Raw genomic sequence first — 16,449 nt, 5'->3', positions numbered from 1 at the left:
CCAGGTAGGAATGTTGTTTGAAAATTTTAAAATGAAATAAATTAGCAATATAAAATTGGCATCTAGCTACTGACTTTTAAAAATATTTCTGTTTGGGTGTCTTCTTGAGGCTTTTTTTTAATGAAAGTTGCAAGCTTTTTGGTAATGTATTAAAATTTAATAAGCCCATTTAAATTATAGTTTAAATAATATGTGCAGTTTAGAACCCATAGACTTGTTTCTTTGATTTTCTTGCTGTAGAGAATGGTTGAGAGATGTGAGGCATGTACCAAAAGTACCAAAATCACTTCTGGTATTCTTACTGCACTAGGTTTCTTCCTCTCGCTCCCACATCCCCAGCAACCAACTGAGCGGCTGCTAGGTGCAGACCACTGGCTGGCTATGGCATCATAGTTGGAGTCCCATCTCTTGGATCCAGGACAGTGGAGATGAATTGGGATCTAGGCCTTGAATTTATGTCCTAACTAGGTTTGGTCCACGGAGAAGAGATTGCGGAAGAGTGGGCTTTTTTCTAAATTTCCTGTGAGAATGAATTTTTTTTTTTTTTTGGTACCGGGGATCGAAATCAGGACCTTGTGGCGCCAGAACCACTGAGCTAAATCCCTGGCCCAAGAATGAATTTTTACTAAAGCCACAGTTGAATAATAGTACTTCTAGGCTTATAAGGAAAAGAGCCTCCTGCTCAATCCTTCCCCATCCCAGGAGAGGTATTCAGCCTTCTATTTTCTGGCACCCCAGTTTCGTGTTTCTAAGTAATACACAACTATTTCTTAGTTTATTAGTTTTAGATATTTGTCTATGTCCTATTATGACAAGATTTGTCTTTTTTTATTTCCCCTTTCTTACAGTACATTTTTTGGTTAATCAACACTTACCATTTGCATAATTTTAACCATATTTCTGTTTTCACTCCTGAGCTATTTTATTGTACTTACATATATACTCTCAGAACGTTTTGTCCTGGAGTTAATAATTGTCTTATTTTTTTGACTTATATGTACATCACTTCTTCCCAAGCAGTACTAAATAAATTTGTAGAACTATTTGTTTCAGCGTACACTAGTTCTCTCTTTCAAGTGTCCACCTCTTTCCTGAAATATCACTATTATGCTGGGGTGTTTTCCTCTCCAGTTGGGCCCCACATTTTCTGGACCCCATGTCTTTATTAGCCCATTTTTACTTGTTAGAATGCTTCCTTCCGTAGTTTCTTGGGAATGAATATATGGGTTTTGCATTATCTTCAGGCTTCATATTTCAAAAGGTAGAATGCTCGGTATATGAAATTCTAGGTAGAAAGTCAAATTCAGGATTTAAGATAAGTGGCCAAGAATTTTGAAAGCATTGCTATATTGTCTTCTCATTGGCACAGTGGTAAGATTTGGTACAATTTTTGTTTTGTCTTGGCTTTCTTTTGCTCTTAAAAATCTCTGTGGCTGGTATTCTAAAAATTGCATGATACTGTGCTTTGGTGGGCTTGACAATCCAAAAAGTATTTTCAAGTTCTCTTTTCACCCTTCCTCACCCCACCAGCTTTTTCTTTGATGTGGCACTGCGTGAAGTACTAGAGCTTGGAATTGAGCCTCCGGCCTTGTTTTTTTTCTGGGACATTTTCTTAACACAATTTTCCATTCTTTTTATTGCACCTTATTTTCAGGTAATGTTAAATTACCTGCCTGTGTTGTCGCTGTGTCCTTTTGCCTGTAGTTCCTGAACCTGACTAAATACGGCAGGGTCATTCAGCTTCCCCGTGAGGGAGAGTCCTACTAAGGCAGAGGCACCACTCTTCCCCTCATGAATATATGTATTGAATTCTTCAGTAAATTTGCTTCCTATTTTCATTTTTATGGTTTTATAAATTTTTATTCCTATTGTGCCTTTTTTGGGGGAGGGTGTGAGATAAAGTTATATAAAGTGAGATTTCCTGTTGGGACAAAGTACCTGACACCCACATCCTGAAGTAAGAGAGGTTTAACTTGGCTCAAGGTTTAGGGAATTCAGTTCATGGTTGGCTGGCTTCAAAGCAGAAGTGACATGGAGGAAGGGCTTGGCAGAGGAAAGCTGCTTTTCTCTTGGCAGCCAGGAAGCAGAGAAGGGAGGAGGTAGGTGACACCTGCAGGGACACTCCTCTTCCAACCAGGACCCACCTGCACACAGCATAGTCAGCTGTGAGTTCAGCACCCCAAGATCCAGTTGCCTGCCTGCCTCCTCTGAACATGAGACTTCAGGGAGACATTTTAGATCCAAACCATGAGTTTGCATTCAGGAGACTATAATGAAATTGAGCAATTGCTAGACAATGATTGCTGGGAAGTCTGTAAGAATGCTTGAGTTTTCTTAAAAGTAGTAAGATGCTGTGATAAGACTGGAATTTGATACGGTCCCTGCCTTTGAGACTCAAGGATTAATTTTGAGGCAATCAACATCTTTGATGGCAATTACTGAGTTTCCTAGGAATTAAACCTAGAGGATACCTAGAAATAATATTTAAAAGAAAAAGCAAGAAATATTCAAAGATACCAAGATTAAACAATTTTTGGTGAGAATATTATCAGGTAAACAGATAAGATGAAATAGGCTATTTTGCTTTGCTCTTTGATGGTTTTCTAGAAACTGTCTAGTTGAAAGCCAGTCTCATCTTCATTGATGTTTGGTTGAATTCACTTTGCATTCAGATTTCCATCTCTGCCCCTTAACTACTTGAGTCTCCTTTGCCAACTAAATTTTTTAGTCTCCCTATTTCTCATCTCTGAGAGGACATTAGTACTTCAGAGGGGATATAAAGTTACCAGAGGAAAAGTGAAAGCTCAGAAAAGGCAGTAACTTGTATTTCTTGTAAGTACAGAAAGGATGTGCAAAAACTCATGGAAGAAGCCCTTCAAAAAGCAGAGGTTGATGAGATATGCTTTCACCAGGAGGGGCTCAGTAGCCATGGGAAGATTTTTCTACTCACAGGTGCATTTTGTGTTGATTTGGTCGAGGCCCAAGGAATCTCTTGACCTGCCATAGTTTGAATCTTGAATGACCCCCAAAGCCTCGTGTCAAAGCAGCGGTTTCCAGTCCTCCAATCTTTGGGAACCAGACCAGATCACAGGAGGTAAGTGACAGGATGAGCAAGTGAAGCTTCATCGGTATTTACAACTCCCTGTACCTGGCATTGCCACCTGGGCCCTGGCTCCTGTGAGATCATGGAACATTAGATTCTCATAGGAGCACGAATCCTACTGTGAACTTCGCATGCAAGGGATCTAGGTTGTGCTCCTTATGAGAGTCTAACCCCAAAATCATCCTTTTCCTCTGGAAAAACTGTCTTCTGTGAAACCATTCCCAGGTGCCACAGAGAGAGAACCCCTGTGTTAAAGGCTTGGCCACCGGCCTGTGCCACCACTTGGAGGTGGTAAATCCTTTGCGAGCTGGGACCTGGTGGGAGGGAGATCACTCTTGGGATGCCCTTGAAAGGAATGTGGGGACCCCAGCCCCTTCCTCTCTCGCTGTTTGCTTCCCTGCTGCCACCAGGCACACCGCTTCCTCTGCCACATGCTTGGTGTGCCCCTTCACCACAGGCCTGCAGGCAGCAAAACCAAGTGACCGTGGACTGAGACCTCAAACTATGCCAAAATAAACTTATTTTCCTCTTTGAAAGTTGGTTTAGTTGAGGTATTTTGTACTATTTTATAGTACATTACTATTTTATAATAATGAAAAACTGACACACCTGCCATCCTCCTGGTCATGATGTCACAACCGTGCTCTGTATTGCAGTTCTGAGGTTGGGTCAGAGTCCTTGCCAGTCAGAGGTCGTAGTGGCAGTTCCTGCCTGCTACAGGGTATTTATATTCTGACGCATACTGTGGCACAAGTGCTGGAAATATGGTGTCGGTTTACAGTCTCTTCAGCTAAATAAGAGCCTTCTTCAGTCTAATAAGAATCTCATCAGTTACCAGTTGCATCAGGGCTTGGTTTTTTGTTTTAAGGCATAGTTTCAGTAATGTATTCACTAAAAATCTTAAACATTATGGGAAAAGCCAGTATTTCAAGTCTTACCTTGCTTGGCTAAATTAACACTAAATATAGATCACTATTTTGTGCTAGTGTTTATGGGGCTAGTGGGAGCACTTGTGTGCTGAAGGAAGGCAAAGAAAGAGGTACGGAATTTGTAGAAAGCAAGTTTCATTGTTGCTCCTGATTAACTAGTTGCTTTTTCCTGGCAATCAAGTAGTCAAAGCTCATATTTTTGTAAGTAATTTGCATGCTATTGCTCTACTGAGACTAAGTCATGATTCTTGAATCTGAAAAGTCTTTGTTGCATGTGCTCTGTGCTTTTAACTTTTGATAGAAGTAATTTAAGCTTTATTTTAAAAACTACTTCCTGAATGTAGAGAGACATAGACTCTGAACTGGAATTATAGAGCAAATTACCATGACTCACTCAATAAACCTTATTAGCTTTGAATTAAGCCCAGTGTAATAATTCTGATTTGTGGCAAACATTGTTTCTGTGACTTATTTTTGTGTTTTGATACCAGGCACCTAGGGTGGGTGATATAAAATACAAAGTACTTTTTGTAGATAACTGCATTTGTCAGTATTTATTTGTAGGTAGTCAATTCTTAAATGACTGACAAAAAGCATCAGCTGTTAGTGGTGACTTCAGCCAGAGGAAAATGAAATTACTTACATGTTTCTGCTGAAGGCATTAGAAAGGGTTCTGTTAAGATGCTGCTGCTTTGGCCAATCTTGGTGAATAAACAGATTCGCATGGTCAAGTTAGGAGAGAGGATACAGAATTGCTAGTAACACTCTGGTTTCTCCTGCTTTGTTGATTGTTCCCAGATGCCCTCATTTAGAGATGCCAAAGATAGCAACCCCTGGGTGTCAGACAGCTGTGAATCCTGGCTTTCCAGCCATGTGACCTCGTATGCATTTTCTAGCAGAGTCATTGCAAGGCATTTACAGCCTCCTTGTAGCCACGAGCTGCACTCAACTCAGTTTTCTCTGCTAGTTCTTCTGTTTGCTTGTTGAAGGTCATTTTACAAAATCTATCAAAGTAGCATCTACTTACATTGTGACTTTACCCTAAAAAAGAAATTTTCTTTGAGAGCACTTAAGAGCCTACTCTACATGGTTGTCTTAGTTTGGAATCACTTTTTGACTAAGTGGGAAGGCTGGTAATTTGAAGATTTTTTTTTTTAGCTGTACCATAAAGTCTGTTTTTCAGCTATGATTTATATAGCTCGTCAGCCTCACTAATTAAGTCTCAGTATGAGATGCAAGCAATAGCAGTTACATTCCTGACAGGGAAGCTAAAGCTCAAGGATACTAAGTCAGAGATCAGTCACCAAGCCTAATATAGAAGCCTTGTTGAGAATGAGAATCCTGTAATGTGATACATACAGCCTCTTTTCCTGGTCAAATATTAGTGGTTGGGATAATAATGCACAAGGAAATGATAAACTATAAAACCCTTCTAGAAGAATGGTTCAGGAATCTGACCATGCATCAGTAAACACTTTAGGGCCTTGTTTTTTTCTGCAAAGGAATAAAATTTTATCTCTATGGCTCTTTTACCCTGTGGCTGCTTCTGCTGTTTTTGCTTTTTAATTTTATTATGTCACGTTGTTTGTTCTCTTAGGAATGCTCTATGAAGTATATTTTGGAATTCAGTAATGTCACTATTTAAGGTGCTCCAATATACTCAGGGAATTGTGTTCTTGTTAATTAAAGTTTCAGGGTAGCCAAAACACACTTTTTGGTTTTAACTGAGTACCAGTAGGTGCTAGGTATTACTGGGAAATTGTTAGGCTTGATATTTATAGGAGAGTTTCAGATGGTTTCAAAATGGTTGATGCTTTTTTTTTCAGATCTTTCAGTTTCACCTAACTCTAATTATAGCCCTCTTCATTCTGTGGCTGGGTAGCTTTTTAAAAAATGCTAACAGGAAGTAAATAGTGTGTTGCCATGTCCAGGCAGGCACAGTATTTATTGCATTGATTTTCCTGGAGTCCAAATAGGCATCACATGGGGATTTTTTTTTTACCCTGACTCTTGCTTCTGTTAATGTATCGATTCTTTTTTTTTTTTTTTTTGGTACCGGGGATTGAACTCAGGTCCTTGCGCTTGCGCAGCAGGCGGCGAAACCACTGAGCTAAATCCCCGGCCCAGTGTATCTATTCTTAACTGCCTCAAATTCTTGTAAAAAATAGGTTTTGATCCTAAAGAAATATTTCAGAGGTTCTGCCTTAATAACACAAGTCTGTGAGTTCTAAACCTGGTGCTGGGCACTGAATAGAATTGGTCCCTACCCTAAAAGTTTTCACTCTATTGAGGAAGTCAAAGATGTAAGCAACCGAATGCAATAAAATGCTCTAGATGTTCTGATAGAATAAAAACATAGAGTATCCAGCAATGACACAAAGGAAAGAAGTTGGTTCTCAAGAAAGTTATGTTTGCATTGAGTCTTGAGAGAGGATGAGGAAGGGGTTTTGGGAAGAAAGGTAGCACAAGGGAAGACTTGATGAACAAGAGCTGAACAAGAGCCCAATTCCAGCTTTGCTACTGGCTAAATGCATGATCTTGGGCATTGGCCTTCGACGTCCTTCTTCATTTGTGGCAAGGGTGGCACTGACTGGCTGTCTTAATCACTTTCTCCTTTCTGGGACAAAATACCTGACACCTACAATTTAAAGGAGGAGAGGTTTATTTTGGGTTCATGATCAGCTGTTTCCAAGGCAGAAACAGGATGGGAGAGGGGCATGGTGGAGGAAAGGTGCTCAACCCATGGCAGCCTGGAAGCAGAAGGGAGGAGCTGGGGATAAGAATACACCCTTCGGGTCACGCCCACCTCCAACCAGACCCTGCCTCATAACAGCACATTCAGCTCTGAACTCATCAGTGGATTCATCAGTGGATCCCTTGATGAGCACAGCATTCCTGGGATTCAATCACTTTCCGCACACATGAGAATCTGGGGGAACATTTTAGCTCTAAACCATAGCAATAGCTAAAATCCTTTACAGAACAACAACAACAACAAACCCAATATTGTCATTAGTCTCTTTTTATGAAAAGAAATGACCTTGAAAAAAAGAGCTTTTTTAGTCATTGAAATTTTTCTTTCTAGAACCTTTTTACATAATTAAATGACTACAAGATCTCTGATGTGCTACAGAGACATCTTGCTGTGAGCCTTCTTTTAATATATGCAGGCTTTTCAGTGTTGATGTTTCACTATCATGAGAGAATATTACCTTAAATGTAAACCTCAATGTAAAATGTTTATTACATAAATGACTTCAATCTAAGGGAACCAGGTAGAAGAGACCCCAAAAGTCCTGGTGTTGAGCAGGACTCCTCTCTACAACATTAAAATTTGCTTCAATACTAGCCAACATCTCATGGCTAAAGAATCCATTTGAGGTTAAGGGCACATGCCATATAAAAGGAGAATATAAAATAATAATGTTGTGTTAAAGCCTCATGCAATTATAATGGTTCACAATAATACTTTCTTCTTTTTGAATCTTTATGGCCATGGGCTGACTAGCTTAATTTTGTCCTTATATTTATACCTAATCTTCTTGCACAAAGGATTTGAGGCATCTCACCACTATGTGAAAAGTGTGATAAAAAGTGGGAAAAAATTAATTACACAATAAAGAATAGACTCAGAGAAAATAAGGTAGAATTAAGAAGCCTGAGGAGGAGAAAAGAGCATATGTAAATAAGCAGGTTGTAAACAGCTATACAATTCTTAAAATTGGGCTACACATTTGATTCTGAGCTTCCTCGATAGCAAAGCAAAAAGACTAATTACAAAGCTGTCCACCAAAGGAAGTATTTTCTTTGGGGTACGCAAAGCTTTCCTAGACCTAACCTCTGTGGAAACAGCCTTGGTGGGTGGTTCCTTATCTGCCTGTCTAGCTTCCTGCTGGCTCTGGCTCTGGTTGAGCTCCACAGCCAGCCTCTTACTTAATGTCAGTATTTTCTTCCAGGGACAATGAATCATTCTTTCCAGGACACTGGCTCTTGTGGCATACATGAAGATGGAAAGCTGTATGTCGTGGATTCCATAAATGACCTAAACAAACTGAACCTCTGTCCTGTGGGATCACAGCATCCGTTCCGTACGTGTGCCCCCATTGACTTGTCCCCCCTTCCTGGCTTGTAGGCTGCCTAAAAATACCAAAGGCCTCCTTGGATGTGTGAGTATGGTGGGGCAGGGCTAGCATTAGCAACAGCTTGGCCATGGAAATGACGTTTATCATTAGGCAATTACTTTTGTTCCCTGAATACTTCAGAGGATTATGGGCTTTCTTAGCTCCTAAGCAAGTTTTGAACTCTTGTCTTCAAACATTCTGAGGAAGTCCTGTGGAGGCTCTGTCCCTGGGAAGGGGTGGAGCCTGCACAGCTGGACTTTGAGTCTGGCTCAGCCCTCTTCGCTGTTGCTGTGCCTGCTGGGACCACATCTAGGTCCCTGCCAGTCCCCGCTCTCCTGCAGGGCCTTGTTGCATAGTGGATTGATGAGAAAATGCTCAACACATCTCCCAGTGTTTTTAACATTAAAGTTCTGTTGGGCAAAAACCCCTTCATTTTCTACTTACAAATTTCCCAATTTTTAAAGTGTAGAAAAAGCTGCATGTGTGGGGGAGCGCAACACAAACCTGTTGAGTACTAAATATGTATCCTGCTCCCTAAATATTAAGTAACTTCTGTCAGATCCTTTCGACCTCATCTTTCCTAGCATGAGCCCTAGCATTCAAACACAGGTTGCCCATTTGCCATTCATTTATTTCATATGCCTTCAAACTCATTGTCCCTGTCATCCCCCTTCTAAAGACTTTCTGATGCATGTTTTTCTCGTCATTCTAATAGGTTCAGTTGTTCACCTGCTTTTATTGCAGTCACACTCGATAAAAGTGTTTAGATGTCAGCCTATGCTATTGCTTTTGCTACCGGGGATCGAACTCCGGTCCTTGTGCTTGTGAGGCAGGTGGCGAAACCACTGAGCTAAATCCCTGGCCCCTGCTAGTGCTTTGATTAAGAAGCAAAAGCTGTTGAGGGAGGTGCCATAGGATGTAATTATTTGGCATGGGACATAAGCCACCCGTGAATCCATAATCAAGCAGCACAATGCGTGGGACAAATTCAAAGTTGTTTATACAAAAAAGTAACTCAGTGACTTCACTGCCCCAGTCTGACTATAATTAGGCATGTAGGCCTTACAAAATGGTGATTAAATGCAGACAATTCAAAGTTAGGTGAACAAGGCTACTACAAAACATCGAAAAGAACCTTGCTTCCAGGGTGTATCCATCCTGAAAATAAAATACAAAGCACAGCAGGACCTCTTTTGCTTATATGGATATAGGCATATTTGAGCATTTCTGTAATAAAAAGAGATTCCTAGGTGATACCTCCAAGTATTCACCCAGCTCTGTTTTGCTCCTGGGTTTCTTGAGGAAAAGAGCAGCAGATTCTGTCACTCTTAATTCCTTATTCCCTACCCAAGAACAAGACATGTCTTGCTCCTTCAGTAATAGCAGCCTTCAAAAAATTTTTCCAAAGAGGTCGAAGGAGCTGGCTTAACCCTGCTTATTCTTTGAATACCAATATGGAGGAAGATAAACAATTCCAAACGTTTTTCCAGTCCAAAGACATTCCTAATGCATAAGCCACTTTCCAAGTTGTCAGAGAGAAAAATGTGTGTGTTCATGACTCACATCTCTTAACAACGAGATTCTGCCCATTCCTGCTGCAAGTTAATGCTGTCCTTCTTGCTGTTGTTTGTCTCCTATTAGCCCTAGACGAGAAAGCCCCAGGTCTTGGCACCAACTCCGGAAATGGAAGCCGGAGTCTGTTTTTTGTGGGGCTGCTAATTGTGCTGCTTGTCAGCCTGACACTGGTTTTCTTCGTGATATTTCTAATAAGTAAGTACTCACCTACTTGTATGTAGTTACTTCCCACCTGGTTTTCGTAGTGAGTTTAACTTTGCTTTTGGAGTCAGTGCTTTAGAGGCATCCAAGTTTCCCCTAGAAAAGGGAAGAATGAAGGCCTTGAGTGAACCCCTTTGCTAGGGGATGGGGTCCCCGGGGCCCAAGCTGACCACATAAGGCTATAGTGCCAGAAGGCCACAAACGTGAGTGTTAAATATTTACACAACACTTTCATTTCTCACTGGGAGCGCTAGCTGCCACATGGTAGGCAACTTACTCTAGTGAACTCTAGGTTTCTTTATCCAGTATGTAGATTTTTCTATCACATTCATATAGTCACAGTGAGGTTCCAGACTCCCTCTTGGTTTTCCTTACTTGCATATCATCCCAGAAATCAACTGAAGCTCCTGAAGGCTTATGAAAAACACCAGAAGTGACACTGGGGATGTGACAATGGTGGTACTTTCCTGTGTGACATCGTCTAGGCTGGTGTCCTCCTTCTGATATAACCTGCCCTGTCACTCTTGGCCTGGGCCATGGCTGTCTTACCCATGCGTGGTGACACGGGCTTTCCCACATCAGCTCCCCAGCCTGAGGATCCCCTGAGCTGTCAGCACCATCCCTTCTCTGCCTTGGATAAGGGGAGGGGTGCTGTCACCTGTGATGCTGTCCCCTCCTGCATGTGGCCATTCCTATGGAGCCATCAGTTCTCTCTCTCAGCTCCCCTATGTACTATAATTACAATTATTTTCATTCTCTCCCAGACCACTTAGGAATACAAGGAGCCTTAGGTGTGGGGTCATCTTTGATATCTGTATTAATCAGCTTTCTGTGGCTTGGATAAAATACCTGACACCTGTTGACTCACACATTCAATCCATGTTTGACCTCTTTCTTGGTGGCTGGAAGCAGACAAACAAGGAAGGGGTGCCGCTGGGGACAGAATATATCCTTCCCAGTAATCTACTTCCTCCAGTCAGCCTCCTCCTCCTAACAGCACATCCAGCTATGAGCTCATCAATAGACATTGGTGAAGTTAGTACCCCATGACCTAATCAGTTTCTCAAAGCCCCAATTTGCACATAGGAGCCCTTTGTGGGCCGTCATGGATCCAGACCATAACAACATGCTTTTGCCATCCTGTGGATCTCCCACCCTATCATTTCTTCTACCCTTTCATGCTTGTCATCTTCCATCATTCTAAGTGAGCTTTGGAATATGTCTAATTTAGGTCCATTCAGGAGTGGAGGAGGTGCAGGTGCTGATGGGCCCCCGAGGAGAGGTGTGCACAGGGTTCCAACCCAAGCTCATCCTGCCGTGCCTGCCCGAGAGTGATGACCCAGCTAGCTAGTAGGAAATTCTAGATCGGTTAATAGACATGTAAGCAGCTCAAAGGAAATTCTGCCTCCTGGGGGATAGGTGGCAAGATGAAGTGAAATGATAGTAACAAACGGTGTATAGTGGGCGCTTACTCAGTCCCAACCACTGTGCTAAGCACTTATGCTCATTTGTTTAAAACCTAACAACAATATAGTGTAGGATCTGATAGGTCTGACCCCCATCTGCCTCCCACCACAGCTGCCCGAGTTCCTGGAGTGACTGTTCCCGGCCACCTGAGCCTGGGTAACGGTGCCTACTCAGCTAGGACATGGCAACCCGCTCCACCTGCTAGGTCACAGTGCACCCACAAAGGAACATTAGCCGTTGCTATAGCCACGTACTCAGCCATCCTTACTCCCTCAATCTCATGCCCCTTACCTCACCCCACCTAATCCCGTCCCACCAACCCCCCCATCCATAAAAGATCACCTCATACACTTGACTTGGACTGTCCTCTGGAGTTACTCCAGGGGGTCCTGCCTGGGACCCTAAGTTCAGGCTGGCTGTGTTATTTACTAGATCATCACTCTTTATCTAACAGGATCTATTATTATTATCATCATCCTGGGTTTACCAGGGCTGAAGTGGAAGCTCAGTTTGCTCAAGATTACAAAGCCAAATCAGGCCTCATCGGTACCAGCTGACCTCAAACACCATGCACTTTATCAACGTCATTCTGTTCCTCTTGTTTAAATAGGATTGTATTTGCCTTGAGTGAAAAGAAACAGAAAGATGATATACATAAAGAATCCTTGTTCCAGACACATTAAACTCATTAAGTCCTAATTCCACCCTTCAAGGTGGTGCCTAATATCTCTATTATACTCCTGAAAGACTAGGCCTTAAGAGTTTTCTTCTCCATGTTCCCTGGCTTATTTATCAGAGGCAGTCCTGGGACTCTGACCATGGCCAGCCCAGCTGCAGAGCTCCTGTGTGCTCCCCTGAGGTGTTGAACTAAGAATAAAATCTACTTGTGGATAATCCAGCCTAGGACCCAAGTTGGCACAGACATTTGGAGGTGAACTTGACTTTGCTCATCTTTAACAGAGAAATCATTTTGTTCTCAGTGAGCTTCAGTGCAAACGTTTGTTCTTTTACCTGAAGTCCAAAGACCTATGTTCTTTACAACTCTGGCATTTTTATCAAAGAGAAACAAGAATGTTTATACAGGTCACATTCTGACGAAACTGCTGGGCCTTATGTTTTTGTCATGATCTCTGTGCTAAAGAGCAATAATGGACAGGAAGTAAGAGGAGATCCCTGTGGCTGCCCGTCTGCCTGAGTAGCAGCTTGCAGTGGGCAGACAGTATTCCACAGGACACCAAGTGCTGCTTCAGGGCCCTGGTCCATTGGGTTTGGGAACTGTTGACCTACGTAATCTCAGTGTGTTTCTTTACTTCATGTGACTCTCCAGGGGGGGCAGGTAGGTATGTAATTTTGCTCTCACTTTTTTGTGCATTAAACATTTCTTTTTTCGGAGAATTTGTTTTGGGATTAGTGTACAGTGGAACAGACTTTAGTAAACATGGTCGCTACTTCCTTCTGGGCTTGATCAACGTAGGCGAGTCCCAAGAGGGGAAATGATTTCATACGTCATGGGTTTACTTCAGTTGCGCACTTCTTCAGAGAAACCAGTGGTATCTCTGCCTGGCCAAGCAAGAAAGTTCAACTAAGACCTCTCTCCCGTATCCTGGACCGTGTCTCACCCAACAGAATTTTTCACACACCAGGGGAGGGAGAAGTAACTGCTGGGCCTATTTGTCCCCAGGTTGGGAGGTGAACCTCTAACATATAGTTTACTTTCCCGTGTTAGTTTATCAGTAAGCCCAGTAGCATGTTGTCTGCACCATTAGCTCCTGAAAGATACTTTTTGTAGAAAACCTGCCTGCAAGGGAAATGATAAGGAGCTCAAATATAAAGTGCTGATTTGGGGCTGCATTTCTTAGAAATTTTAACTCTGAGAAACAGACGTGAAAACTTCCATCTGCTGGCTTACTATACTGCCAAGGGCTCTGTTTATTTGAAAAAAATATTGGTTCTAGTCTCAGGAGTGGTGTAGGGGAAATATTACACATTCATAACAGGCTGGTAATTCAGAATGTCAAAGGGCTGGAACCCAAAGAATGTCATTTTCAAATGATGAGCTAAGGCCCTTTTCTGACACTGGGACTGAAAATGAGAAGATATGACAATCACTTCTGGGGAAGTAATCAGAAACCTTGGCAGTTTCCTTTGGCTCCTCACAGCCATGTCTTTCTCAGCCAAAATCTGAGTGGAGCTGCCAAAGGTGGTCCAGGCTGGCACCAAGGGGTTGTAAAAATAATTCAGTCTTCACCAGTTTCTCTCATGGGCCTCTGGGATACGTGATGTAAGAACAGGGGATTTTCTGAGAGTGCCTCCTAGCACCCAGCTAGAGCCAACGCAGGCGTGGCAAGCCCAGTGTAACACAGTCTGTTTTCCATTTTGAAGTTCAGACTGCAAACAAGATGGAGGATGTGTCGAGACGATTAGCAGCCGAAGGAAAGGACATAGATGATCTTAAGAAAATCAACAATATGATCATAAAGCGACTCAACCAACTGGATTCTGAACAGAACTAAAGAAATGGTTTTTCAAGAGCAGCTGCTAATAGCTGGACCTTCCTACTTTCCCAGGAGAGTACAAAGTTAAGAACTGAGGAAGTGCATTTCATCAGGTGGGCGATTTGATCAGCAAAACCAGGTCTGGGTCAGGGATGTGAGCAGCTCCAAGGCAAGCAGGCAGGGTTGGAGCCAGCAGCTGGAAAGGAATGAACTTAGTCTCATTTTCTGGTAGGGTACTTCAGCTTTAAAGGGGTTAGGGTGGGTGCCTAGCATGGGGGAGAACCAGCAGAAAGCAAGAGGATCCTGTTGCATACTTACCCCTTCTCTTTCGAAAGAGCTTGGTCCCAAGTTCACTGTGCCGGTGAGGTTCATGGTACCTCACACACCTTTGCAGATTCCTGTGAAAGCCTTTATAGCAAGTTGGGTGGGCTTTGTAGCAAGTTGCTGCCTGGTGATTGCTGGTGAAAACATGGATGCTATGTGGTAGGGCCGGGGATCAACAGAAAAAGTCTAATTAATTCAACATATTTATTGAGTGTCTGCTTGTGCAGATCACCCTACTCTAAGGGAGCTCACCTGCAAGTGTGGGGAAAGGGAGATGCATATGGCATTAGATGAACCTTATTTACTTTCTCATGAAGAAAACATTCCCTTAGTACCCTTTTCATTGATTTGGAATAAACACAAAATATTGTACTTAGCCATTTTTGCACTCGAATGTTTGTACTGCATACTTGTTTTTCTTAGGCTAGCTATGCAGAACCTTTTTAAAATCTGAAATCTGTGTTTACTGCATAATTCTTGTTGATCTATTGATAAGGTATTTGTTATCAGGATTTGTTGTAAAATTGTAAAATTGTACTACTGGGGATTTGATGTAACAACTCTAAAAATTTCCACTTCTTTCTGTTTGCTCTTCTGTCATTTTTCCCTTTCTATTTATACAGTGAATATATTTTATGCTCAATAATAAATGATTTTATTATGAGAAGTTTATGACTTTAACAGCATGAAGCACAGTCTTTTTATCCATTGTCTCTGTGACTCCATCTGTTCAGATTGCACCATACTGCCTGGATTGCTCAGACTGCAGGACAGTGACCTCTCTGACTGGGAAGCTCCTGGTTTTTGGATTCACCAGTTAACAATTTCCACTCAACATATTTAAAAGTATTAGCTGACTACAGGTAGTTTTATAAAGGTCAACAGCAGTGGCTAAGAGCATGAGTGGGGATCCAACTTCTGGGTTGAAATCCTGGTGTGATCACTTACTGTGACTTTGGGTAAAATTGGATGATTATAAAATCCATTCCATAGTATTACTGTTAGGTTTAAAAGAAATAACAAGGTTAGAAACAATAATGCTAGTGTTATTGTAATTTTTATTGCTAAAAGTAGTAAATGTGGCACAACGGAAAGAAACTGTGGCAGTTCCACCTCACCCGGTGAGGACTCGGGGCCAGCACTGTTTCTGTTGTGTTAGGATCGTGCAGCTCCCAAGCCAACTGACCGAGGCTGGAGGTGAGAGTATTTCAGCCGAGTAATCGTGCTGTAAGGAGTGATCAGTGTAACCAGGAGGGTTTGCTGATTTCCTAATCATGTACTCTAAGGAGCATAAGGATGCACACTTGTCTGCCTGAGGTAGGATCAGAGCAAGGATCCTCCCTGCCCCGACTAAGAAAAGATTTGACCTCCGGGGCCAATGGGAGGAGGCAGTGAGACATGAAAGGCAAAAAAATAAAACAAACAGAAGGGAGCACACTGAACTGACCTAACTTGTCCTGATAGGAAAAGAAAGTTTTAAACATTTTTGGACTTTGTATGTATTCCCAGGAGGCCAAGAAAGGTATCTTTTTCTGACAGTGGACCTTACCGGCATGCCCGTCTTGATGCTGCCGGCCAAGAGGGGGAAGGTTACGGAAATCTGCCCCCAAGTCCAAAGGCCTCTCAAAAACTGTTCTCCCTAGGCCACGCCCTGTACTGAGTCTGGCCTGGTCCCTCCCACTGCACTCTGCTGTGATGCCCGAGGCTACCGGGGTGACCAGGAGGCCCCAGCTTCCCAGACAGCCTGAGCTGCCCCTGCAGGAGTGCAGGGAACTTGTCCCTCGGTAGGAGGCCAGGGTCATCTATCCAGGTCTCTGTCTGCGACCCCAGTCTCCAGTCTCTTGGGCAGGTACAAAGCAAACCAGGAGGTTTAAAAAGAACACAAAACACTTGCTTTGTTTTGGCTACCAAAGCTTGTGGAAAGGGGAAGAATGTTGGTGAGCCTGTCATTTGGACTGGGGTGTCTTGGAATATACAGCACAGACTATCATGCTATTACCACATTTTATTTGTTTGTTTGTTTGTTTGTTTTGGTACCCGGGATTGAACTCAGGACCTTGAGCTTTCAAGGCAGGCGCTGGAACCACTGAGCTAAATCCCCGGCCCTACCACATTTTATTGCTTAGAAGGAAAAATTTTATGGAAACAAACTCTCCTTGAGTCAGGGTGTATAAAATAATTTTACCCAGCTTAAAATAATGACTATTTATATTCAGTAGAGAAGGATGAGCAAA

At 42.4% G+C, this 16,449-nt stretch overlaps 1 protein-coding gene across 2 annotated transcripts; it reads left to right on the top strand.

Annotated features, from left to right (window-relative positions):
- Positions 1-128: 128 nt before the first annotated feature.
- Positions 129-14,896, top strand: Lsmem1 (leucine rich single-pass membrane protein 1). Of its 2 annotated transcripts, none has more exons than XM_004839623.3 (4): positions 129-3,094; positions 7,989-8,120; positions 9,795-9,923; positions 13,779-14,896. In XM_004839623.3, exons 1-4 carry the CDS (start codon positions 3,019-3,021, stop codon positions 13,907-13,909), a joined length of 468 nt encoding a protein of 155 aa, XP_004839680.1. In that variant the 5' UTR covers positions 129-3,018; the 3' UTR covers positions 13,910-14,896. The 2 variants fall into 2 exon arrangements, with proteins under 2 accessions (XP_004839680.1, XP_021109829.1); XM_021254170.2 differs by having other exon boundaries at positions 129-4,142.
- The last annotated feature ends 1,553 nt before the right edge of the window (positions 14,897-16,449 follow it).

The sequence above is a fragment of the Heterocephalus glaber genome, unplaced genomic scaffold, assembly GCF_053883595.1.
Source record: "Heterocephalus glaber isolate CG9 unplaced genomic scaffold, H.glaber_assembly_v1.0 deba00000676, whole genome shotgun sequence".
In the NCBI taxonomy this organism is placed as follows: Eukaryota; Metazoa; Chordata; class Mammalia; order Rodentia; family Bathyergidae; genus Heterocephalus; species Heterocephalus glaber.
Note: the sequence above shows the minus strand (reverse complement) of the source record. Positions and strands in the feature narration are given on the sequence as shown.

What these genes read in the sequence shown, in the direction of transcription:
- Lsmem1 (XM_004839623.3), top strand. Translation starts at nt 3,019, where the DNA reads ATGACCCCCAAAGCCTCGTGTCAAAGCAGCGGTTTCCAGTCCTCCAAT. An exon ending in ACCAGACCAGATCACAGGAG is followed by an intron (nt 3,095 to 7,988) that starts GTAAGTGACAGG and finishes ATTTTCTTCCAG; the next exon opens with GGACAATGAATCATTCTTTC. An exon ending in CTTCGTGATATTTCTAATAA is followed by an intron (nt 9,924 to 13,778) that starts GTAAGTACTCAC and finishes TCCATTTTGAAG; the next exon opens with TTCAGACTGCAAACAAGATG.